Below are 27,047 nucleotides of genomic sequence, written 5' to 3' on the forward strand. Positions count from 1 at the left end.
CAGGTGCCAACTGAAACTAACTACTTTAGAAGAAGTAAGTAAGATCCCTTCCCCTGTTGTATCTCTAGCACTTCTAATTACACATGTTCAGCATCTTATGCCTGAAGAGGAGAGAAAGAGGCTACCTTGTATATTTTTTTCCCCCTTTAAAAGGCATCTTTGAAGAGACTCCATGACAGACCCGCTTTTGTGGCCTCAAAGTGAGGCGAGTAAAAACTCTGCTCCCCCATTTTCTTCTAGGGGAGCTTATGTGTCCAAATGAGCCTTGCAGATGTTTAAGACACCCATTTCAGCCCTTAAAACTCGAACTCTCATTCCAAAAGGAGATCTGGCCCTGACCATCTTTGGAAAGAGGTCCTCAAACCCTGGTGTAGTCCTTCAACTGACGGAAGTCATACATTTCTGGTATAAATAGTGGTGGATTCCTTTGCCTTTAGGAGCTCCAGAGAGACCCAGAAGCTTCCATGTTATTAGCATGCCTCCCAAACAACCCAGAGAAGACAACATACCTGTGTGTGTAGCCAGCTACATCAGACACTGTGGTGGAAAGGTCAATTAGGAGGCTGAAACAATGAATCAAGTAAATAGAGACAAAGGCATTCTGCAAGGCAAAATCACATGAAAACAGAGTTAGGCAAAGATGGGGAAACACTCCATAGGAGAAAGGCATCTATAATTACATTACCCTGATGCTAAGAAATTGTCCCTTGATAATTTCTGACTCTTCTGCCGCTCCCAGAATTCATCCTCTATCTCACAGAGAAAATTAGAAGAACATTTTGCCATATCTGGGTTGCCTTGAAAATCTTGTCAAGAACCAAACTGGTAATGAAACCTGCCTAAAAGCTCCTCAGATCACCTATGAAAAACCTCCCATTGCTTCTAAAGTTTTGGTACCCAAAGCCCCAGAGAGCAATCCAAGACAGCCTCCCAAGTCTTCCATGGTACAGTGAACATTTATCAACTCTCTTATGATGACCTCTAATTCTCTGATAATTGGGAAAATTACTTTTTGGAACTCCCTTAGACTAACATACTTAAGGTAGAGCAATACTTGCTAGGACATTAAAAATGCAACACTGGGACTCCAATTACCTAGGAATCTCTGCCAGGTGCAAAGTTACTCTGAAACATGATGTTTCCTGGCTTCTGTCCCTTAAAATACTCAGCCCTGCACCAATCTGATTCTGAAGAGTAGAAATAGTTAAGGGCAATTAGGGATAACATGAAAACAAAATTAAGGTTGGCAAAGAAGAGCTGAGCACAACCTGCCAAGTGCTGGAATCCGTACCACCCCCCACCCCCTATTGATCAGGTCAGATTAACAAGCCTTTCCTCTCTTTAGGAGGCTACTCCTTCCTCTTCCAAAAAAATGTCTTGTTACATAGTAAGGAATACAGGCCCAACTATTTTTAGATCTATGTGATTTGTGTCAAACAGGGATTTAGTTCTGGCAACTGCCCTTGGAAGAGTGCCTTCAGTTATCCCTCCTTTTCAGAATGGGGGCACTCATCCCATGACAGGTGAAGCAATAAATATGCCTACTTGAATGCTGTATGACAAGCCAGTTAGGTCCTAACAGTCAGCAGTATATAGAACCAACATGTATCCTATGGCAGGAAAGACTAGGCGCTTTGACTACATTCTAGGCTTCTCCCTGATTGGTAAGCAATACCAACCCTAACACAGGAGTACTGGATTCTTCCATGTAATACCTATATATTATATTCATTTCCGTAAAACACTTTTAATTTGTGGTACACTGTGGACTGAATTATATAGGATAGCCTCAGAGAAGCTAGAACTTGATGAGCATTTCTAATTTCTTTCTATGAAGTTGGAAACCGTTTACTTTGAAAATAATGTGACTTTTTTAAAATAGTAAATTGTATTAAGTTTCAAGAGAAGAATAAAAACTACAGAAAAACTTTTAAAAAACTACGAAGAAAGAAAAGAAACTAAAAAGGTGCGGAAACACAAGAGAAAAAAATTTCAAATTTACAAAAAGATGTGGCTTCTGACTTTTAACAGCAAGGATATACAAAATTTCCATAAACAATCTCTTACTCTATATTAAACCAAAACACCACATTATTTCTATAGGTCATTCCACTTTAACACATAAAAAAATCACTAAGTACCGTAACTCCTCTCCCTTATATTAAAATAAAGAAAAAAATTCATATAAATCTCCTAAACACCTTTCTGTCCTCCAAAAGATAACACCTATTTAATTATTCCCTATCACTTTTCTACACATTTCTGTCTACTAAGAATCAAATTAAAAAGCACTTAAGTTGTCTGCTATTATACTTAATATAACCATTTTAATAATCCCAGTCTTAATAAACCTAAAAAACAAAGACAATTCAAAACAGTAATTCCATATCTTTAAAAATGAATAACATCAAATCCTTAAAAGCAAACCAGATAAACATTCTTTAACTCTAATACAACAGTTTTAATCATTTTAATCTTAATAAACCTGAAAAACAAAGACAAATCAAAACAATAAATCCAAAATTTTAAAAGCAAATAGTATCACTCAAATCCTTTAAGCAAACCAGATAAACATTTTTCAACCTTTATCTCACTTCAAAATAAACCAGAGCAGTTACATATCCCCACAAGGTGCACAGAGCTTTCCTCTTGAAAGAATCAAACAGCCCAACTGCCCCCTCAAAGATTCCAGGTTCTTTTCATTTCTCCTGAGCTCGAAAAAAGTTACTGTGTTGTCAGCTTTACCCACTTAACCTGCAGGCACAGCCGTTCAGTCCACCATTCCCACTAGAAGCCCGAAAATAATGTGTGAATGACAGAAAAACAGAATGACAACAGCAGTATGGGAAAAATAACTGTAAATTAATGCTCTGGGATGTTCCTGTAGAAGTCTAGAACTTGACATGAGATGCAAAGTTCAGCAACCTGGGAATCTCAGCTTTTCACATCCTTTTAAAAGTTTATTTACTCCCCCTTTTAGGGGGAGATGGGCGGTGATAGAAATGTGAATGAATGAATGAATGAATGAATGAATGAATGAATGAATGAATAAAGCTCCTAGCCTTCATGCAGGAGGAGACATTTGAAATCTATGAGCATAAGGTAGTGAAATCACAGAGGAGATAGTGGATAGATTAATAGTATCAACAATTTCAGTTGTAGGATTTATATTTATATACTGATTATGTGCCATCAAATTGATGTCAGCTCTTAGCAACCACATTTTATTCAGGATGATCTGTCCCCAGCCAGGCCCTTCAGGTCTTCTAGTGGTGTACCTGTTGCTGCTGCAATCAGATTCATCCTCCTTGCTGCCGGCTGTCCTCTTCTTTTCTTCCTTCCACCTTTCCCAGCATTATGGACTTCTCAAGGGAACTGGGTCCTTGCATAAGGTCCAAAATATGATAATTTGAGCCTGGTCATTTGTGACTTGAATGAAAATTCTCGCTTGATCTGTTCTATAATCCATTTGTTTATTTTCTTGACTATCCATAGTATTCTCAAGAGTCTTCTCTAACACAGGGTCCAAAAGCATTAATGCTCTTTCTACCCTGTTTCGTCAAAGTCCAACGTTTGCTTCCATAGAATGTCACAGGGAAAACTATTGCCTGCATAATTCTGATATTTGTATGGATAGACATATCACCACGTCTAATTATCTTTCCCATTCGTTGCTACCCTACAGCACTTTTCTTGATTGCTGGTTCCTTGATAATCAACCCTAAAAAGCAGAAACTAACCACCACTTCAGTATCTTCATTGTTCATTCTAAGGCTGGTTGCTGTACCTGTTGTCATTAATTTGGTTTTCCTTATATTTAATTTTAGTCCTTTTTCCATTGTGTTCCTTGACTTTCATTACTAGAGCTTACAGAGATTTATGTTTTCAGTTATTAGAGTAGCATCATAGCATAGGTTATTGATGTTTCTTCCTCCAATTTTAAAACCACCCTCATCTTCAGCATATAGGTTGAATAAATAGAGAGTATACAAACTTGTCTCACTCCTTTACCAATCTGGAGCCAGTTTGTTTCGACATGTTCTATCAAGACTATGGCTTCCTGTTCAGTGGAGGTTTTGCAGGAGAACAATGGGAAATGTCTAAGGACATTTCACAGTTTGACATGGTCAATGCAATCAATGCTGGTATGTGTTATTCTGCTAGGAATAAGCCACAGAGACACCAGGGTACCATGGTAACTAATTATTTCTTAAGTGTCGGCATAGTGAAAAGGCCAGGCACAATTCTTCTTAGGTTGGGGTGTGGAAGAGGTTAAGTGTTGGATGACCAAATAAGGAAAAGCTGCCTGCATGCTTGGGGAACTTGCCTGGACTTGCTGCCAGTGTTTTCAGTTTCTGTTTCTGTTCAGCCCAGCTCAGCAGCAGCTTTTTGCTCCATGCAGGCGCATGTGCGCATGTGCAAAGAGACTGTAAATATGCTTTTTGTATTTGGAAGTTTTTGACCCATTCAGGGATCTGGATGACAAACTGCTTCATGTTCTCTGTTTTGTTTGAATACAACTTTTTCGCTGAAATGCCTGGTGTCTTTTTTCTGATCTCTCGTGCCAAACGCTTTCCAGCACTCTGCACATGCTCCACATGCACTAACAATCAAAGGCCTTTCTGTTGTCAATGAAGAACATATTGACGTATTTTCAGTATTCTTTGGCTTTCTCAGTAATCCTGTATGCATCAGCAACAATGTTTCTTGTTTCTCAGCTTTTTGAGATTGAATGTCTAGCACCCCTTTTTCCATGCAGGGCTCTAATCTGTAATGGATGAACCTAAGCATTATTTTGTTAGCATGTGAAATTAAGGATACTATATGACAGTTTGCACATTCTGAAGTCTTTTTTGGGGACTGGAATGTAGATTGACCTCTTCCAATCTGTTGGTCACAGTGTCATTCTCCAGATTTGCTGGCATAGCTTGGTAAGACGCTTTACTGATTCTTCTTCTTGCCATATTTTTGTAGATATTCCATCAATTCCTGTACCCTTCTGACTTGGTAATGACCAGAGGGCTGATCTTCTGCAACTTCTAGTACTAGAGGTTACTCGAAGTAGGGAATATTTTCTAAGGAATCTTGGATGTTGACGTCCCTATTGTACAGAATTTCAATATACCGTACTCCTTCCATATTTATTTTGTTTGAATCACCTAAAATCTGTCCATTAATATCCTTTATCATACCACTTTGAAATTGGAACTTCCTTCTGAGTTCAGTGCTCTTTTAGAAAACGTTTATTTTTCCATGTCAGTTTTAATTTTTGGTATCTTTAGAAAAGTCACAATACTGCTACTTGTCTCTACTTAATAGCTCTCTGAAATTCTTTGTTAAGTTCCTTCCTAAGATCTTTTGTTTTTCTTGGCTTTAAATTCTCTTCACTTCTTGGCCATCTGTTCTGAAATCCAGTTGTTTTCTTCTATTTCTTGGTCTTTGACAAGTCAGCCTCTGGGCACATCCTTGCTATTACAACTGAGTTCTTCAACCAGCTTGTACCAATAATATCGTCAATTTGATTTCTGTGTACTTCATCTGGTGTCCGTATATAGACAGGCAGGGCTGACTGAAGAGTGTGTTAGCAATGAAGAAACCAGTGGATTGGCAGAAACTGATAGAGTTACTCTCCTGCTTCATTTTTGTTTCCTAAGCCATACAGTCCAACTACATTTTCCTCCTGTTTCCAACTTTGGCATTCCAGTTTCCAACTGGAACCAGCACATCTTGCTTGCATATTCTGTCAATTTCAGATTGAACTTGACAGTAAAACTTGCCAACCTTCTCTTTTTCTGCATCAGTAGTTGGACCATACATTTGGATAATCATCATATTAAAAGGATGTCCATGATATTATTTGGTCACTGCCTGCATTTTACCCGAGTACTGTCTTTGTTATATCCTTCCTGACTATGAAAACAACGTCATTCTTTGTCTTGTGTCCCAAAGTAATCAGCATGATCTTTTTCTGACATTAATTTTTCTAATACCAGTCCATTTCAATTTGCTGATGCCTGAGATTTCAATGTGTGGTCAATTCATTTCATCTTTCACTGTGTTGAGCTTTCCCATGTTTATCCTTCTTATGTTCCATGTTCCCATTGTAATATTGTCTTTGCAGCTTCAGATTTTTTTTTCCTGCATGGCAACATGTAAGCATGGAGAACCCAGGGACAATGGTTAATTCCACCTGGGTGCTCTAACCTTACACATCAAAGGGAACGAAGGACAGAGGAGAGACTACAAGCAGTGAAGGGGCAAGGGATAAGAAGAGAGCAGATGGCAGCAGCCCCATTCACAACTGAGAGACTGAGGCCACCATCACGCAAGCTGTCAACGCAGAGGAAGGGGTGGGACAAAGAAAAGGCGGGAAGACAAAGGAGGGAGTCGGGAGGAAGTAGAGCCAGTTGTGGCTTTGACAGTCTGAGGTAAAGACCTAATAAAGAACTTCACATATCCATCGTGGCTTGTGCTGTGAGTTTCTGAAATTAGGCCTTAAAATAAAAACCGCACACAACATCAGCAATGAGATGTCCCACAGGCTTTAATCTAGCTGCATCATTAAAACCATTAGTACTCTGAAAGATCCTCAGTGTTTCATTAGTAGCATACTGAATGCCATCTCGCCCAAGGGGCACATCATCCAGCACCATACTGTCAATTACTTTTCATCCAGTCAATCCCTTTGGTCTTCTTAGTAAAATACAGGTGTGATTTACCATTGCCTCCTCCCATGCAGTATGAAATGATGCCTTTGTCACTGTCATTAAAGTGATCATCCATCCCCATCTTCCTGTAGATGTTGCCCAATATAGATGCCTGCTTGATTTAGCTGGGTGGCTGGGATGATCTTCATTCCTTGGGTTATTTCACTGTGATTATATACTCCCTGTGTTCTTTGCTCATTGCTCTCAGTAACATGCCCCCATTCACCACAATGAGACAGCAGAGCCGGACTTTGGGGGTGGGGGGAAGAAAAAAAATATATACTAAATATCCTTTTCTTCCATTCCACAGATGTGATTTTACTCCCTATCAAGTACATCTCAACTTTCAAATTTCTCCAAGAATGATCGCAATCTAAGAAATAGCAGCCAGATGATATTAGAAGAGTCTTAGATAGCTAGAAAATATCATGACATTGTCAAGGCAAGGTTTTGGCATCACATATGCCAAAGATCACCAATATAGCACCTGTGGGCAACATAGTAAATATTAGCCCACCAAAGTGACTTCCATAGGACCCCAAACTATGTTAAAAAGATTTTTTAAAAATTAATAGCTGAAGTCTCATGAAATTACCAAGTTCATGACAGTTCAATGTGCAAGAAATCACTTTTACTAGCTTGCATGGTTTTAGCCACTTTAAAAATACATATTTTTTCACTGAGGTCACCTGATGTCAACCCCACTAGGTAGATCAGACCAGGGAATCAACTCCATAGGAAGGTTAAAACTACTTTTATTGAGATTGGTTATAAATAATCTTGCACGTCTGATTGTGCTCTACCTTCTCCTCCTTTTTATAGTTCAGTGAATTAGGGAGGCCATTGCCTGAGCAGCTTCCTACTGTTATCTTGTTCTGTATTTAAGAATGCTTCAGCCCCTTTTGTTTAGGCAACTGAGCCTGCATATCTCCATCAAGATCATCTTCCTTACTCCCTGTGCTTGCAGAACCCTTACAGACTATTAGCCCCTGCATAAGTTAGGATCTATTGTTCTAGTTAACACAAAAGCATAATCTTTCACCCCAGAAAAACTGCAAAAACTCACCTTGCTAACTAAGGAGCTCAGTTCTGTGGGATTCAGATCATCATATACTCCACTAAATATGGGAATGGCAATCACCACGTAGCTCAGGATGCTACCCAAATAGTCGAAAGTGTTGACCCCAACTGAACAAAAACACATCAGCATGAGATAGTGAGTAAAAGGGAGGTTCTGAACAGGTAATAGGATCCAGATCTTGCCAAGAGTACATTATTGGGCCCAAGTGCAGAAAGACAGGAACTTTCTTCACATGGATGCAAAGTTTATTGTAGAGCACTACATTCAGTTATCTGGTCACCTACCACTTCAGATGAAACTAGACTGAAAATGATTTTTATATAAGCACAGTGGTGAATTATTCCATATCAACAAGATTGCTTTAGCAGGGTAGGCCAAAGCAAATCTTTTTGGTTCAATGTCATTCTTAGAGTGTCTTTCTCCAGTCCTTATCTTGCTTTTTAAAATCTCATGGAGTTGTGTGTTGCACAAATCATGCAGCTGATTTGAAGTTATTCAAGAAACAGAATGACTAAGGTCTGTCTCTTGGGGGGATATACTAGCCAAAGGCTAATTAGACTTTGATAAGGCAGCCTATGAACACAGATCAGTTTGACTCACCTGTAGCCATGATCATAGATCAGCTACTCATTACATATATATTTGGTATTGTGCTTATTTTAGCTTGGAAGAAATATTATTGATCCAAACTCAAGTTCTGATATTCAGGAAAATAAACGTCAACAATGCAGATACATCTATCCATTATTCCAAATAGCAAAACACTGAGAACATGTTTTTGGCAGAGCCAGCAAATCCTGTAAGATCCAAATGCTGCTTGATTACTTTCTCCAAAATCTAGCTATATCCTGCTTTAACACTCACCCTAAAGGCTGTCTTACTATCACCTTTCAGGAAAGCAAGTACAGAACCCAAATATTTCCATTTGCATCTGGATGGCCATGGAATTCATCTTCAATTTGGAGTTGGCTGATGCTTGACTACTTCACTGGTTCTTCCCCTATTCTTTATTCTCAAAATCCTTCCCACGTGCAAGATTTAAATCCAAAATTTTCTCCCTAGTAAAGCAACTTTGGGACGCGGTGGCACTGCGGGTTAAACCGCTGAGCTGCTGAGCTTGCTGATCAGAAGGTCGGTGGTTCGAATCCGCGTGACGGGGTGAGCTCCCATTGCTAGTCCCAGCTCCTGCCAACCTAGCAGTTCGAAAACATGCAAATGTGAGTAGATTAATAGGTACCGCTTCGGCAGGCAGGTAACGGCGTTCCGTTCAGTCATGCCGGTCACATGACCACGGAAGTGTTTACGGACAAACGCCAGCTCTTCGGCTTTGAAACGGAGATGAGCACCGCCCCCTAGAGTCGGACACGACTGGACTTAATGTCAAGGGAAACCTTTACCCTAAAGCAACTTTAGTCAATGTACAAGTTAAGAGGATAAAATACTTCTCCTTACTGTACAGCCATAGTTCCTTCACCATCAGTTCCCTCTGTGTCTTCAAAAGATTTTGAAGCTTGTAGTTGGTCCGCATGTGTTCAACTTCCCCAGCTCTGCAAAACAACACAACAAAAGGACATGGTCACTATACAGAGTGGCCCTTTCTGCAGACTCAGTTCCAAAGCTGTGGGCCAGGAAACCAAATTCAGCATTAGAAGATGAAGGAACATAGGTCAATCCTCCACATCTTTTCATGAGGTGAGTCCACAAAAGCTGTTAATGGTGGTTTAGGTCAGTGTTTCTCAATCTCAGCAACTTTAAGATATGTGGACTTCAACTCTCAGAATTCCCCAGCCAGCATTAAGTCACAACTGCTTTAGGTCACAACAGTCTGAATCACGCCTGGAAGAAAAGAGAGAGCTGGGACAAAACAGTGTCTTCTGCACATGGAAGGAAAACTGTGGACCCAAAAAGGATGGAAAGGAAGGAAGGAGACTTAATTGGGGTGTGTGTGCTTTTTGACCATTAAAGTTGGTAGGCACAGAGCCAACAGTCAACACCATAGTTTGTCCATTATCTTCTCCAAAAAAAAAAAAAAGGGAAAAAGGAGCTCCAGTTGCTGCTTTAATTCAGGGCATCACTAAACTATCTCAGTTTCAGCTTCCACCACCCCCAGGGAGCATTTATACCCAAACCACATTGAAACACTGCCACTAGTGACCTCATGTGGCAAAAAGCAGAAGGCCAGGTGGGCCCAGTCTGTTCCTCCTATTTTGATCTGCTGTCCTTTTCCTTGGCTTTTCACTAAAATGTCCCTCCAGTGTAATTTAAATATACCTTCTGTGAAGGAGCACTTTTTGCTTTCAAAATTTCAGTTGAGTAACTGAAAGTAACAGTGTTGCATACGGAAAAACAACTGTGATTCTCAGTTGTGCCCTGACCTCCCCTCCTTCTGATTTAATCTGCTGTGATGCAAGAAGAGGCACAGAAAATTTATTTCTGCGCTTTGAGGAAAAAAAATCAAAATAAATGACAGAAAGCACTGCACATTTTCAGCCTCTATGCACATGCTACAAAGAGCACATAAGTGAGCCTCATCCACAAAGTCTCAGCATGACTAACTAACTGCAGATCTTTTGGCACTGATGATTTTTGAAGGGATAATAGTTTGGCTGAATATATTTACAGACTTGACCATGATTAGAAACCCTAACAAGGCAAGGCAGGGAGCTGCTGATTACCAATGATGGGAGGAAGAAAAGATACCATGGGCAGTAAGAGAAGGAGCTCAGGACTGAGAAAGATCATTCCAGACCTCAGAGGAGCTGATGGCCCCACCCTTGGTGTAATATCAGATGTCTCCTACCCCTCTTTCCTGAGCTGGTGGGATCAAGCCTCCACAAATTATGGCTAAGGCCAAAGAAAGATAAAATGCATTGTCTTGAGTAGCTCAGACTGGAAATGTAGCAAGGTAATTTATTTATTTCATTTATATCCTGTTGCAATCCAGTGACTCTTGGAGGTTTACCTGATATATTAGTAGGAGAATGAGAGGTTTTCAGAACAACGCTGGAACGGGAAAGTCCCAAGAAAACATTCTTGAAGTCTTTTGGCTTGGATTCTGATCGAAATGGTACAAGGAGTAACGATGAGCAAAACCAGGGAAATGCAGAACAGGTTTTTGCTAGGTGGAGAGTACAGAGGCTGGATTTTTGTTCTTCAGCAGGTCATTGAGAAATTTATGATTGTGAGAAAGAAAGTTTATATGGTTGCTGATTTAACAAAGTGTATGAGTGAAAAGTGAAAAGGCTTGCACTATGGAATGCTTTGCACAAGGAGGTAAAGATTGGTCACTGAATGTGATGAGAGCTGTATATGATGGAAATATAGCATGCATGAAGATAAATGGAATGCTTAACAAACAGTTCAATTTTGAGCAGGCAGAAAGAAAAGAGCTGATGAGCTCTTATTGGTTAAATTTATTTATGGAGGAATACCTGTGATGACAATGGAGGTGTATTTGTTAGGCCATGAACGTATGTATACTTCTGTATCCAGACTATGCTGGGCTGCTGGATGGGAACCCAAATGAATTACTATTAATATTAACCCTAACCCTAATCCTAACTCTTAATCTTCTTTTCTTGGTTCTTAATTTTTCTTGTATTTTACAATTTCTGTTACTAATTTGTATAAATCACTTATCAATGACTAAAATTTATTGATTTGATTGATTGAACAATATGAAAGATGTTGAGATGGTTTATTTATTTATTTTATTTTCTATCCCACCTTTATTACTTTTATAAATAACTCAAGGCAGCGAACATACCTAATACTCCTTCCTCCTCCTATTTTCCCCACAACACCACCCCTGTGAGGTGAGTTGGGCTAAGAGAGGGCGACTGGCCCAAGGTTACCCAGCTGGCTTTCGTGCCTAAGGCGGGACTAGAACTCACGGTCTCCTGGTTTCTAGCCTGGTGCCATAACCACTAGACCAAACTGAGTGAGGTCTGAATTGCAAAATAATACATGAAAGAAGGGTGAATGGGTTGAGAGGAAGGACAGGACCTGGTCAGTCATAGTTGGACAGAGTTGATATGATCCTCAAAAAGAAAGTGATGACAAGTTTAAAGAAGAAAAAGTAATATATGAATTCACATATGGCGGAAGCAAGGATAGTTTGCAACAACAAAAAGGTACGAGAGATTTTTTTTTTATCCATTCAATTGTGTCCAATTCTTGGAGACTGCCTGGACAAGTCCCTGCAGTTTTCTTGGCAGTTTTTTTAGAAGTGGTTTGCCATTGCCCCCTTCCTAGGGCTGAGAGTGAGTGACCGGCCCAAGATCACCCAGCTGGCTTTGTGCCTAAGGCAGGACTAGAACTCACAGTCTCCCAGTTCCTAGCCTGATGCCTTAATCACTACACTCTTGTGAGAGATATGGAGTTGGTATAAACTAATTTTAGTAGTATTTTTCCTTTTCTTATCACATGACTTTAATTTCCTTGGCTTACTATTTTTTATTCCCATCCTACATTTTGTACAACACTGTCACCCTAAAAGAGAATACAGTGATGGTTATCTATGTATATATGCATGACTTTAAGAAGTGGGCTTAAATTTAAAAATGGGGAGAAAAGCATTTCCCATTATATAGCGTATGTCTATAAACAGATTCAACAGCACAAAGAAAACTATTCTGAGAAAAATGACAAGTAAATAGAATACACATTTTTTTTGCTTTTGAAGACCGAGATACTAAAAAAAAGGGAAAGAGATCTTACCTGTAGAAAGCAACAGATTCAGCATTCACCCGCAGCTGCATGTGCTTAAACCTGTTGAAAAGAAGGAAAATATTTTCTTCAATGTGTGACAATTTCTTAGAGGAAATAATCAGAATTTCAGAAAAGTTCCTTCATAATTATTCCATAGCATAATGTTACAGATCCAGTCAGAAGTACAGGAATAGGTGCAAGCATTGTGCAGCAAGAGACATCAAAAGATTAATAAAAGTGACCTGTCTCTTCTCTTAGCCACATGAACTGGTAGCTCAACTCCAGATAGTCTTATTCCAAGGATTTTCTCAACATGTCACAACTAAACTAGAGTATTAATATATGTGCAAAGGACACCACCAGTCTTTTTTGGACTAATTCTTTCTACATGTGAACCAATTAATAAGATCTGCTGAATACATTCACCTGAAATCACCTTCAAGCTTTTCCTGGTGCACCAGTTTTGAAACAATGGGACTCATTAGGAACTTGTTAACAATTGTCCCAATGATAAAATAGCCAAAGATGCTTAGAGGACCCATCCAACCAGTGCTAAAAGAGAGAAATGGAGAGAGGTTAGCAAACCTATCAGTAGGAAGGTCATTCTTACAACAATGTAAATGGGCAGCAGTTATTAGCATAGCAGTTGCTACCCTAATCATATACAGGTGGTCCTCGGTTAATGACTACTCGTTCAGTGATTGTTCAAACTTATCACAGTGCTGAATAAGTGGTACTTACGACCAGTCCTTGAAGTTCTGGCCATCACAGCATCCCCATGGTCACGTGATTGAGATCCTGGCGCTCACCAACTGGCCCAGACTTCCAACCATCGCAGCATCCCATGGTCATGTAATTGCAATTTGCGATGTTCCCTGCCAGTTTTCCACACAAGCAAAGTCCATGGGGAAGCCGGCAGGAAGTTGGAAGTTGTGGTCACATGAGGTCCTCGCTTAAAACCTGCGGTGATTTGCTTAATGATGATAAATGGGACTGCTGGAACTGCCATTGCTAAGCAGTGTGGTAACGTGACATCTCACTTTATGACTGCATCACTTAGCCATGGAAATTCTGGTCCCAATTACTGTAATTAAGCAAGGACTACCTGTAGTCATAGAACATTTACTAATACTCTATGGTAGGGTGGAATAGTAGTGGCTCTTAAAATGAACTACAACTCACAAAGAACATGGCTGCTGATGAGAATCTCTGGGAGTTCAGCAACAGCAGACTCCCTAACATCAATATATGGCATAGCAAATGCTGCCCCCACCCCATTTAAACTGGGAGAATTCCTCATGAATTCAGTATATTATGACATGAAATCTGTGGCCAAACAATTTGAAGCATAGCTAATTACCTGCTAAACTGGCTATACTGAAAGATAGTTATATCCATCTTTCCAATCTTGCCTTATGACTTGAGATTTGCTAGTGGTAATGCTCCTTTCAAAAGTAGTAGAAGATTGACCTTGAGCTGGCAATATTGAATAGACTAGATGCCATTAAGCAAAGTTGAAATGTTACTGCACAGAGTTCTAAACTGAGACTCTCCAAATATACAATTGTGTTATTTTGAAAACTTTCTATTCTTTTCTCACACCATTCGGCCACATCGAGAAGCAAATTGTGGTCAGGTTATTTTGCTACCTGAGGAAGCTGTCATTTCCCTCCATGGCATTAAAAATACAATAATATTAAATAAAATAGCATTTTGCTGACTTTTCATAGCATCACAAATCTACTGGGTGAAGCAGCTCTAATGTCACCTGATCCTATGAGCAGCTTATACAAATTCAGCCCTTTCAGCTGTATTCAGAAGCACTGCAATCCTTGAACGCTGCTGCAAGGCGGTCTCAGCTATCCAACATGGGTGGCTATTTGGGATCAGCTGAAGCCAACAAATGCTCTTTGCAAGGCATTTGTGTATTTGCCAATCGTTTCTAGATGCTCATTTTGTCCCCAAGCTAGAAGCCCAAGTGACAGCTTCCATTCCACTCTTTCTCATTCCCTTCTAATCCTGTCATTTGTTATTTATAGAGATGTAAACATATCCTATCTGAAGACATGCTATAAGCAAAAATAGCATTTTGAAAAGTTGTTGGAAATAAGCATATGGAACCAGGCAGCATACCATAAACACATCAGTCTTGGAAACCACAAGAGTCTTTTAAAATGACAAGAATCATACAGTCATTGCTCTTTCCAGTCCTTCCTCCCACACAATCTTTGTTTCCCACGTTTAAAGGCCAAATTGTTTACATCGTCCTTAAATCTATCCTTCTCACATAATTTGTACTTGTACCTTGAATTCCTTATTTACCAGACCAACTTTTTCGAGTAGTTTTAATAGTCTCCAAGTCTATCTTTTAGCCATCTTCCCTGATTTTTCCTGAGACCCCAGTCTTGGCACTCTCCAGATGTGTGAACCAAGAATTCCCCAATCAGCACAATCACTTTGCCAGAGTTTAAATCCCCTCATCTCAATGACATGCAAGCTGGGGAGGGATTACCTAGTCTCAGACCATATCATCCTCTCCATCTAATATCAGTAGGTCAGTGGACAATATTATAACCTATTTGATCATGACCAATTTGATTTGCAAGCCATTCCCAACACTCTGTAACCCTATTCTCGCTTTTCTCTGCTTTGTCCTAACCAAATTAAGATTGCATTGGCTTTCAGATGCGATCTATCACTGTTGAATGAGTGTGAAGAGAGAGCTGGTGTGCAAGGCCCATGTTGGGCAGCCAGTATCTGTAATGAACCAGAGGAGAAACGCACTATAATGCAACATGATCCACTCAAAGAGAGACATAGGAAAAGGCGAGAAAAGGTGGTTTTCTGAGGTTGCAGGGCAGCCAGAAAGTTGTGGGTGAGGGTTTTTTTTTTTTTTTTGCTGCTGCTGCTTGCAATGAGCCAATCCTGGACTGCTGTTAGTATCATGCAACTATCGGGGTGGTCCAGTAGCTAGTGCAGGGGAAAATCCTTGTGTGACAGGACTCACTGCAAGCAGGCTTCTCGTTACAGGAATCACTTTCCTACCTGTAAAAACACTGATAGGTGTAATAAGCAAGGGTGAAGGGTGCGATGATCAGCCTACTGGCCATAGAGCTCAGCTGTTTGCAGAATCTCTCCACATCTTGACTGATTCTCTGGTCTCTAAACAATTGTGCAATAAAGAGAGATGTTACCCTGACATGTACCACTGCGACCTGAACAACAAGGAGAAAAGTTAATATGTTAGGAACAAAATGGTTCATTCACTATACCAGGTGCTAGAAATATTTGTGCCAGGCAAACCACTACTGAGTAAGACCATGCTAGGTGTCTGTTAAAAGCTGGAATGACAACATCTGCCCCCTCTCAGATGCCTATGTGGTAGGTTCAACCATTGCACAAAACCTTTTTTTTCTGTTTTGGTTTGCTATCTGACTTAAGCCATCATAGTTTGCAGTCTTTGGTTTATGGCTTATTACGTTGTGAGAACCCAGCCACTAAAGCTTATTCTACAAACCATGGCTCAGGATGGCTGGAAACAGTGACTTGGATCATAACTGTCACATGGCAAGAGTACCAGTTCAGCAACTGATAGCTCTTAGGAAATTCTCTTCTCTTTTTCCTCAGATATTGCAGTCTTCCAATAAAACTATCTTCATAGCTTCATGGCCAGGGATAGGGGCAGAAAGCACCTCTTCCTTGGCACAATACAAGGAAGCCAGTTGTAAAGAAACTATATCCTGCTTTCTATTGTTTTAGTATTTATACTTTAAACTTCTCATCAGCTGCTCAGATAACATAAATAAAAAAGGAACTGATTAAGCTCTAATTCTAATGGGAAGGGTTCTGAATACACAAAAGAGATTGTAGCATGCTGAAAACTTTTAAGAAGATAGTAAAAATGTGTCCTAAATTCTTACCCAGGGTTTCTCAACCAGGGTTCCATGGAACCCTAGGGTTCCACAAGAGGTTACTGGGGGTTACCTGGGAGATCACAACTTATTTAAAAAATTATTTCAACTTCACGCAACTTCACATTAAAGAGGCAAGTTTCATTCTTTATGTTTAGTTTAAGAACATTGTTAATGCATATATGCAGGTCTATACATGAAACAAATATAATTTTCTAACTTCTGGCCTATATTTGAGCCTGAATGTGCAGGGGGTTCCCCAGGGCCGGAAAAGTATTTCAAGGGTTCCTCCGGGTCAAAAAGTTGAGAAAGGCTATTCTAACCAGTTTATTGCAATAAGCATTATTTTTAGGAAGTGAAACAAAAGCCTGGGTTTTCACAATTTCATTTGCACTGTTTTAGAAATGCATCCACAGTAAAATTAGATCTGGCCTGATAAACTGATAATGCATTTTCACAGCAAACTGTTCTGACACAGTTACAGTTATAAAGATCATAGTTTTTTAAAAAACAAATTAACGAAATTAACAAAAGGATAATTTTGTAATTAACAAATGTTAATTTGTTAACATTATCAAATGCTGATGTTAATTTTGTAATTAACAAAAGGAACATTGATATGAATGATAGACAAGTATAATTAAAAAAGATTACCTCACGTTATTCTTCAAAGACTTTTCCACAGCCTCCCATTTTTTCTATTACAAACTATTTATGATTCTTATTTTATAACAAAAAGCAATGTGTTTTTTGTTCAGCCCTGAGCTACAGATATTCTCTTCTACTGAAAAACCAATATTCCCTTTACTAAGAGAAATTTGATTTATTTGATAAAACTGATTTAGCCATCTCAAATAAAGCCCTGGTATAGTTGTAGTGTCCTCTTTGCAGTCCTATCATTATTGATATCTTAATAGCCATCCACAAAATTACATAGATGCATGTTTAGTTGTTCTTTGCTATCCTATTCCAATATTATGGACAAAATCTTATTCACAAAATATGTGTTTTGTGCCCACTTACCTGTGATGAAACATACTTCTGAGTAGACATGCATTAAATTAAAACAGTAATATACAATGAAACTGACTGTTTCAAGTTATATATCAATATTATTGTTAATCCTCTTAATTTCTGGGTCCAGTTCGAAGTGCTAATGATTACTTATGTCTTTTACAGTGCCACACCAGATTCCATGTGGCACTGCTTTCCCAAACTGATTCCACCTGGCTGGTCTGTTCCTCCCAAGGGGGCCTGCTGAAAGCCCCTCTCCCCTGTGGGGCTCGTGGGACCTGGATGTACTGTGGGACATGCTTCCCTGGAGGTTCAAGCAGTTCCTTCCCTTCTTCTATTCTAGAAGATCATTAAGAACTTCCTATTCCATAGGCTTTCAGCTCTAGTTGAATGGTTATGGGAGTCTACCTATATATTTGTCTTTATATTCTGTGACATGTCATACTGTTTTTCTGTTACATCATTTTCCCCAGGTTTTTCTTTGTTGTACACGACCCAGAGCAAAGTGATGGGGACAGTTAATAAGAAAGGTAAATAAATGCCAGAAACCAAAACCATCCTGCAGTTGACTCAGATGCCACCTCTATTCCCATGACTACTCTTGCAGCATAACATCACAGCTAGTCAGAGAAACAAATACTTGATTGCCTTCTGTCAGCAATGCCCCACTGTACTCTACATTGGATAAACTGGACAATATTATGCAAAGGACTTGGACACCAGTCTGGTATCAGAGACAGCATTAACTGTCACCAATGAAATATTGTGATTCCCTGAAACATTATGTCACTTGACATCAATGGCTAATCTTCAGAAAAGAAAACACAAAGACGGATTTCACTATAAAGCATCTGAGCTACAATTCTTCAGATGATTTAACATAATTTCTTATCGATTAAACAGAGTGCAAATGTTTTATAACACAGTATGTACTGACCAGCTATTTGATGCACCAATAGCTGCGCTATGCCCAAATGTTTTGTTTAGGGCCACAGTCCGAGCTAGGTCTATCTCTTACTTTTCTTTCCACCTTTCTTCTCCCCTTCCCACAGCAGCTGTATAAGTAAATACTAAGTGGCCCAAAGTGTTTGATCTGCTGGATGCAGATATTTTGAGAACATGCTGTGTACGTTCTTGCAAAATGGCTGCGAAGTGGGGTGGCTCTGAGTGCCAACTGATCAGAATGCTGCCTGCTGTCCTCTCTATTCCCACTCTGCAAGATGCACTGTATTAACACTACTTATCTTTTTCCTGATAGCCAGGCACAACACACCGCTCTTCTGCATATTTATCGAGGAGTGTGAGAGACCTACTTGGAGAGGCAGTCTTGGAAATAAAAGATTATGCTGGAAACTGGTGCTTTACAGTATCCCAGCTTCCCATTGTTTTAAATTAAAAGAAAATTTAAAAATGGAAAAGTAAGAGAGACAGAGAGCCAGGTGGTAATGGGTACACCGGGACTTCTGGGCACCAAGTTGGGGACTGTACACACACAATCTCTCTCTCAAGGCTATACTCCCTTTAGCTGGTAAACTGGACTGTAGTCCACAAAATCTTAATAGATAATACATATACTAGTCTGTGTTAATATTTAAGGTGCCACAAGACTTTTTGTTGTATTTAATGTCATATATTTTTAAAATTAGAAATTTAGTTTAACATAGAGTTCTGAATACTACCGCCTCAGTATTAATATAGTAGTCCAAACATTTTATCAAGGAAGCATGTAGAAATTACCGTCTGAAGCCAAAACTTCCAAAATATGTAATCCTTTGGTAATATAATTATCTTACTCCTCTTAATAATGTGTTTCCCATTAACAAAATTTCCATTTGAGCAAAACAGCAATTTGACTGGTGTATTTTAGATTGAAATATACTGTAGTATTGATACACAGCAACTCCTAGCGGGTGACAGAATTAAAATTAAATGAACATCCTGTGACTATGAATAAGTGAGCATGGATGCTGAGATGAAAAAATAAATATGCACACATAAGTCAGCTCTGGATCAAAGCCTAGCTATGTATGAATATGCTAGAACAATAGCCAGAACAGCACTGAAAATGACCAGCCACTTACGGATTATCAATTTCCTCATGCAGAATATTCAGAGTATAATACTTCTGGCCCTGAAAGTAGTAGCCATGGAGGTATTCAGTGAGAGTCTTCCTCCAGCTGACATACATCAGATTGCAGATAAATTGGTCTAAACTCTTCAGCTGAGGGAGAAGGAGAGAACTGAAAATCAAATATGGGGAGATACAACATTCAAAGGGAACATCTTCTTGGATGTTCTGTGAGCAAACAGCCACATTTTTTGAAGCAGACTGTAAAGATTATTTTTATTATTTCCAATCCACTGGACTATTGGAAAGAAATTATTTCAAGTAGTTGGGACTTAGTCTGTCTGTTCATTAGCACACTCCAAAAACTGAATAGACAGGACCAAATTTGGGGTAGAGGGAGAAACCAGTAAAAGAAAAATCAAGTTTTAAAAACTGTCCATATAAAGCCAGGGCTGTGGAGAAAAAATATCCAGAAAAATCCTCCCAGTGGATACCTATGGGGAGAGAAAGATAGACACCAGCTCAGAATTAAACAGTTCAAACTAAGCAACCCCAATCACATGACAGACAGCAGAGTATATACAGCCTATATCATGGTTCCTGGTACATGCACACACACATATGGAAGGGCATGGCTAGTAAAGGTGTAGAATATTAGAAGCCATGCTATGTGTGGTTAACTTCCCTTGTTTGGAAGCAAATTACAACTTACTCAACTCCAACCTTAGTGATTTTTCTGAGTAATTTATAAACAGAATACAAATGTACACTTTGGGGCCCTGCAGTTATTTTCAAAAGTTGCGCGAAGCTTCTCTGATATTCAAGTTAGTGTAAAATGGATTTGAACATTCTTGTAGCTGATACATCTTTCTTTGTTGTTTTTTTCTGGACAAAGAACTAGTAGCATAAGGAATATTTTTTAATCCCTTAATGCACAGGTAACTGGTTCTTTTGGTCAACCCGCAACATGTCCGAGTCGATATGATGCTTACCACAGGACAAATGCAGCCAAGGAACTCTTTCATATAGTCTCACTTTCAGTCTAGTGAGTTATGTAAAGATGTAAAGAACACAACCCAGGAGAAGCTGACAGCAGTTTGGGTCTGGACATATCTCTGCCTGCTCCTGTTCAGGCACACTACTCTCATTCTCTTCCCTTTGTGGTAGACTGGCCACTGCAGTGTAACATATTAGAGTGCAGGGCTGTGATTTTTTAAAAAAAATTATACCAGTTTGCATGCCACCTACTTACTGGACTCTGTACTAGCAATTAATGTTACCTTTGACCATAAATACGTACCTTTAGCCCTTCACTCAAGCAATGAAACAGTATAAAATATGAAATATATGACGGATCATAATATTGGAGACTGACTTGCCATGGGAGGAGTTCTGAGTGATGCTCAAGACAGCTGATTTGCAATATGTACCTTGCTCATACAGCAGGCTAATTTTCATTATAGTTTGTGGTCTAGGTTAAGTAGATATTAACATGGAAGATATTTACTCAGAAATGATTTATTTTGTAGTGACCTTTCATCTATCAACATATTAAAACAATCAATGCATGCATCCTTTCTTTAAAAAGTGTTGAATAGTATATAAATGTTGTTTACCTCTATGGGCCTGTTGATGGCTGACAAAAGAGGAGCTGTGTAAGAACATTATTCAGATGAGCACAATGCACTGCAGCAATCCAGAACACCAGAAAAAGGAAACAGGCCGCCTATACAACACCTTCCAACAAAATGGATACCCTCTCAACTTTATCAAAAAGTGCCTGACCACTCAACCCACTACAGCACAACCAATGGAAACTATGAAAAGGATAACACTGCCCTACATCAGAAACATCTCGGAAACAACTAACTAGCAAGGAGAGAACAACACCCCCACCAACACAAGCAGGGCAAGCCACTGTATATTAACAGAGAGCAAACCCCACTCCCCTTTCGCACTGAAGATGTTGCCTAGTCTGGCTTGGGACGGGGTTACCTATTGGATCATCTTCTCCCAGTTGTTTCTGTCCGTCCAATTCGATCTAGTAGGCTGGGTGTGCTGTGGGTCCCATCAGCCAAGGAATGTTGGTTGGTGGGGACTAGAAGGCGTGCCTTCTCAGTCATAGTGCCTGCCCTCTGGAATATTCTCCCTACAGAGATTAGGATGTTCCTGACCCTGTTGGCCTTTTGTAAGGCTGTAAAGACCTGGTTATGTGCCTGGGTCTGAGGCCCCGAGTGTGTGAATGGTCCCACTTCTTGGGTATATTAACATCCATGCATTGCTTACTTGGTGGCCATGTATATTTATTTTGTATTTTAATTCTTTGAATTGAAATTGTTTTAACTGTTTTATAGTTTTTATTGTTGTAAGCCACTCATTTACTGAGATGGGTGGCTATAGAAATCGAATAAATAATTAAATAAAACATCTGCAAGAAAACAACAAGACTCAGAGAGCACCAAGGACTCCACAGTTCATCCCTGAGCTTAAAAATATTCTCTTTGATTGAAAGCTAAGTGGAGTCAGTATTTGGGTGAGAGACCACCAAAAAATACCAGGACTGTAGGTTAGGCTGGAAAGTTGAAAAAAAATCCAAAAGTAGCTAATAGTAAGGCCCTTATTTGTTACGTCAAGAAAACTGTATGGATGTGTCTGCAGAAGTCATGAGAAATTGAGCTTGCCTCAAGGGAGACTTTATAATGGTGATATACCTGTAATAGTTGATTTTTTGGAAGGTAGTCTAAAAGTGATTTTAAAAGTAAAAATAGTTTTCGGGGAAGAAGTGAGCCTTTGTTGCAAATGTAGAATCCTGAGTTAAACTGTGAGTGGAGGGTCTGACTGGGGTTTTGCTAGTTTTTCTCCATAATAAAAGTAGGAGCATGATACAAACTTCTTCAAAACATGACTACAGTATTGCACTGTGCCGTTCGAACTTGAACGCTTGTAGTGTTTGGAGAGTAAGTTTTTATGAGAGGGATGTTGCCTTGTAGGATGACCACCCTACTTGGGCTGCAAAAATCTGGATAGAAGGATACATGGAGCCTCTATTTCTTTGTAGCCATCTAGTGGTCATCTGGATTTCTGCAGCCTTATGTGTGTTCTAGTTGTTTTGTTTTCTAAATTCTATTATTTTAAAAGTGAAATTAACAGACCCTCCCCCCCAAATAGCAATGATAATAATAAAAAAGTAATAAAGTGTCAAAGAAAGAAAAAAGATCCATATAATGTCCCAATGAAGATTATTAATACACAGCAAGCTCAACCTTTTAACATGTCATTGAATCTAGACCGTTTAAAAGCATAATGCTCCATTTTCTCATTCCTGCAATAAATGGACATTTCAAAGATTGACAGAGAACACATCTCTTGAAACCATTCTTTAACATCTAAAGTAAGACTTTATATGTGTACCCTAGTTGTCTTCCCAACCTTTTCCTCCCATTATAAGAAAAAAAAAAATCTCTTACCACAGAGTTGAGTACAATGAGAATCAGAGCAACTGCTGTCACCTTACGGAATTCATAAAGGTCTTTGTTTCCCAGAACTGAGAAATACTGACTGGGAATCAGTCCCACCTGGTAAATGACCAGTTGCTCTAGGAGAGGTAAGAGAAACATTTTTAAAAGCATAAGCTCCAAAGCTATACTAGTAAAAAGAGAGAATAACCCTGGATTCTTATGGCAAAAAAGAAACATATAAAATGATTTGTCTTAGCTGTCTATTCACTTACCCAACAAAGCAACCACAAGCAAGGTTAGAAACATCAGCACATTCTTGGAGGTGAAGGTAGGAAATAAAACTGTTTGGATCTTTAGGAATCGGTGGAGGAACTGACGATCCAGCCGGGGCCTGGGAGAAAAATAAAAGACAAGAAAAGCTATGAAGCCGAACTGCTAGCAAGGAAATATCACTGCCACACAAACACTCCATTCCACTCAGTTCGCACTTCAGCTGGCTGAATTTTGGAAAAAGTCTCACTAGAACAGGAATAGAAGGGGCTTCATTTTGAGCTTGCCAGAGCTGCCCCAGATATTTGGGGAAGCATGAGGCTGATAGAACTAGTATCTAAATCTTCAAGATTTAGATACTAGTCCTTCAACACTGAGGATAGAATATGTAGAATAGCTACAGTCTTGTTTCAGATGTGTTACATACAACACTGCCTACAACCAAACAGCTTCCACAAAATCAGAACAACTGGCCAGCACGGAGCAGGGCTCCAAATGCTCAGATCATATATAAATGCAGAACTGTATCATACAGGGTAGACTGTTAGCAATTAGTCCCCCCACCAATACTTTATATGGAAGAGGAGAGCTACACATGTACATTGGTGCGTGCATGAAGACTTCCCTCCCAGGTCAGCCAAACCGAGGCCCAGAAAGGCTGTTCTTCTACTACACCTTAATCAAGCACACCTGGAGAACAACAGACTGGGAAGGATGGTTTTTCATCCACTTTAGAGACTGTGAGGGAAACAGTAAAGGGATACATATTGGCTATGGGAACTCAGGCCTTCCTCATTCGTTGCTTAGCTTGCTGCAGTTTGCTCTACATGAGGCTGCCCTTGAAGGAGATTTGCAAGCTGCAGCTGGCAAAAATGCAACAGCCTGCATGTTGACCCAGAATGCTCAGTTTAGTAGAGCAGGGTTTTTGAAACCACGACAATTTGATGAGGTTCAGTGAGAAACAAAGGAGGGGAAAGGTCCACTCAAACATGACAGTTTTCTATCACAACAGCTTTGCCTCTTGATTAAAGGTTTGGTGATTTTTTCCCTAACAGATTGTGCAGTCTGAAAAAGTAAAACCAAAACCAAAACCAGCCACCTGTAGTAGAGTAACACCAATTTTCTGGGACTGTACTGGCTGCCAGTAGACTTCCAAATCCAGTTCCAGGTGCTGGTTATTTCTTATCAAGGCCTGAAATGGCTTGGGTCCTTGTTGTCTTTGGGACCTTCTGCTCCAGGTAGAATCTCCCCTTGCAATTCATTCCGGTCAGAAGGGCATTCTGTGGATCTCTCCCCCGCCCAACTTTGGGATGTGAAGGAAGTGGAACCTGGAAACAGGCATTCTCAGTCATCGCTCCCCTCCTCTGAAATAGCCTGCCTCTCTGCAGGTCAGGTTGGCGCCTTTCCTGCAATCACTCTGGAACAGTGGCTGCTGAGTGAGAGCTGGTTGTCTAGGGCTGAGATGATGCTTTTAATTTGTATTTTACTCTGTTGATTATAAATCACTATATCAATGTTTTTCAAACTTGGCCACTTTTAAGATTTAAGAATTCTGGGAGTTGAAGTCCACAGGTCTTAAAGTGGCCAAGTTTGAAAAACACTGACCTATATGAATAGGCTGCATATAACAAGGTAGACACACCCATCACGACATTCCCTTTTGAAGCAAGCAGCGTTATATGAAACTCAGAAAAAGAGTACGAAGTCTTTCTTAAGACCAACCTTAAACCTACTATAGTATGTTTCTCCGCTTTTTCTGAACTGTAGTGCCTGCTATTGAAATCCACCACCGCTCCCAGCCACCCACCCACCCCGGCCTCGGAACCCTGCGAGGAGGCGACTGCAGCTCGTTGGGTCTTTGCCCGCCTTCTCCCTTCATAAGGGGCTCCAACGCACTGGCTCCCTTTTCCGTACTCGGTTGCGGACCATTCAAAGCACTCACCAGACAGTTTCCCGAGTTGTTTTCCCGGGGGCCATGAATGAACTGCGCCTGCCAAAAGGAAAACAGAGCCTCTCAGAGTCCAGCCCGGATCTCGCCAGGACAGGACTCGTAAGTCCCCCGCCCGTTCAAGGTTCCGATTCTAGCCCGGCCCCAGCCAGGGATTTTGATGAATATTCATTATCGCTCTTGATTATTCACGACCACCAGCTAGTTAGAAACAGAGTCTATAGAGCTGAGAGAACGAGTTGTGAGCACGCGGCTATAGAAGCTCCAGAAAAAAGATGGCTAAATATTCATAACCGAGTCCTTCTAGTGGGAATAACCAGAAGACTATTCCACAGATGCAACTCTCATTTTCTATTTGTATCGCTAAGAGTTTTCAGCTACGACAGTCTTCACGGATTTAAAGTATACTTCCGGTCCCGGCTTGCAGTCCATAAAGTCCTCCAGGAGGTAAAAGAGTGGCGGAAATGCTTCATTCCTTGAATGAAGAAATGCAAGTCCTGAAGTGAAGTCCACAAAAGCTTATGTGAACACAAATGTTTTAGCCTTTTTTTTCTTTGCTGCAACAGACCAGCACAGTTACATCCTTTGGAAATTTGCATTAGGAAAAACTAGGACCGAGTTTCCAAAATAAATATTAATAAACAAACCTCGGTTCTTGTTTTTAACTTGTGTGATTTTCTTCTCCTTTTCCGCACGAACAGATTACAGCAAAACGTTCCCAAATATTCTTCCCTCCACTAACCGAAGTCAATGAAGGAGCTCATTTCTCCAGCAGCGTCCTTTTTTGGATACAGACCAAACTACTGAAGAAGAGTTGGAGACCTGAATTTTTTTACGTAAGTTAGAAAAGATACAAAAAGCAAAGTTTTATTTGTTCTTTCACTAAGAACAATTTCTGCCTCTCTTGCCCCTCATATGGAAGATGTTTCCCATTCTAAAGCGAACCGGAAATGAGGCTCCTGCAAGTCTTACATAGGGCTGCTTTGAGAGGGAAGAAAGGTAGAGCTCCTTCTACCGGGCTGATTGTGTACGGACAGTGTAAAATCAAAGACCCGGATCTTGCCATTTATTGTGCAGACATTTAACAGCCGCACGTTTTCTTTCCATAAGAACATAAAAACACTGTTGGATAAGCCTAAAGCCCCATTCTTTGCCCCTTAGTGGCCATCCATACAGGAGGGCAATACTCTCTTCCACATATATAATAACATGATATCAGATGCTGTTTAAGCTATTTATGCCAGTGGCTCTGGAGGCAGTAAGCAGCCATCAAGACCAGTTCAGTGGTGTAAAAACCACTCTGAAATAAAATGGACTGGAATTACACTTCAGTATTTCATATTAGAAGAGGCACAATATGCCAGAAATCAGTATGATCATGTACAAACTCTTCGAGTATTGTACCTTTAATAATCTCTTAACAGCTAAAAATAGGTGGAACAAGTCACATCAGCTTTTCAGCCAGCCAGCCAGCCAGCCAGCCAAATCAAATTATTCATGAGTCATGTAGAACTGAAGGTGCCACAAGATTCAAAACTTTCATGGAAATTCTGTTCCCTTATCTGCTTCAGGCAAAAATCTGTATTTCAGAAATGGGCCTGAAATGCCCACTTATCAGTCACCCAAACAAACCAACTTCGTCAATCACACATAAGAAGAGTACTGGAGAGCTTTAAGAGCCACATCCTCCATCAGAACCATTTTCTGATTTCTCTATAAAAATACACATTCCAGAAAATAGTTTGGAAGTGCATGCAGCATTCAAGATTTTGCAGATGTTGGTTTTTCTCTGTAATTTGGGGAAAGTCTCAGCCTCAGAAGCTAGTGGAAGGTATTTGTTTGGTACCTTTGAGTCAGTCTTGACTCCTGGTACCTATACA

At 39.9% G+C, this 27,047-nt stretch overlaps 1 protein-coding gene across 6 annotated transcripts in view; it reads right to left on the reverse strand.

Annotated features, from left to right (window-relative positions):
* Window positions 1–25,256, reverse strand: part of ABCD4 (ATP binding cassette subfamily D member 4) — a 47,387-nt gene extending 22,131 nt beyond the window's left edge. For 4 of the 6 annotated variants that reach the window (XR_010066919.1, XM_063290096.1, XM_063290095.1 and 1 more), the window contains exons 1-10: window positions 25,162–25,256; window positions 23,222–23,340; window positions 22,959–23,086; window positions 19,505–19,644; window positions 15,544–15,660; window positions 12,925–13,050; window positions 12,508–12,558; window positions 9,241–9,335; window positions 7,774–7,895; window positions 510–601 (exon numbers count right to left, since the gene is read on the reverse strand). Coding sequence is in view for 5 of the 6 variants with exons in the window: in XM_063290096.1 (XP_063146166.1) it covers window positions 510–601; window positions 7,774–7,895; window positions 9,241–9,335; window positions 12,508–12,558; window positions 12,925–13,050; window positions 15,544–15,660; window positions 19,505–19,644; window positions 22,959–23,086; window positions 23,222–23,340; window positions 25,162–25,196 (1,025 nt within the window). In the remaining variant the exon portion in view is untranslated. Of the gene's footprint in view, window positions 1–509; window positions 602–7,773; window positions 7,896–9,240; window positions 9,336–12,507; window positions 12,559–12,924; window positions 13,051–13,858; window positions 13,988–15,543; window positions 15,661–19,504; window positions 19,645–22,958; window positions 23,087–23,221; window positions 23,341–25,161 lie in introns of those variants that run through there. The other 2 variants (XM_063290098.1, XM_063290099.1) reach the window with 2 other exon arrangements.
* Between the last annotated feature and the right edge of the window lie 1,791 nt (window positions 25,257–27,047).

Source organism: Candoia aspera, chromosome 1 (assembly GCF_035149785.1).
Source record: "Candoia aspera isolate rCanAsp1 chromosome 1, rCanAsp1.hap2, whole genome shotgun sequence".
In the NCBI taxonomy this organism is placed as follows: Eukaryota; Metazoa; Chordata; class Lepidosauria; order Squamata; family Boidae; genus Candoia; species Candoia aspera.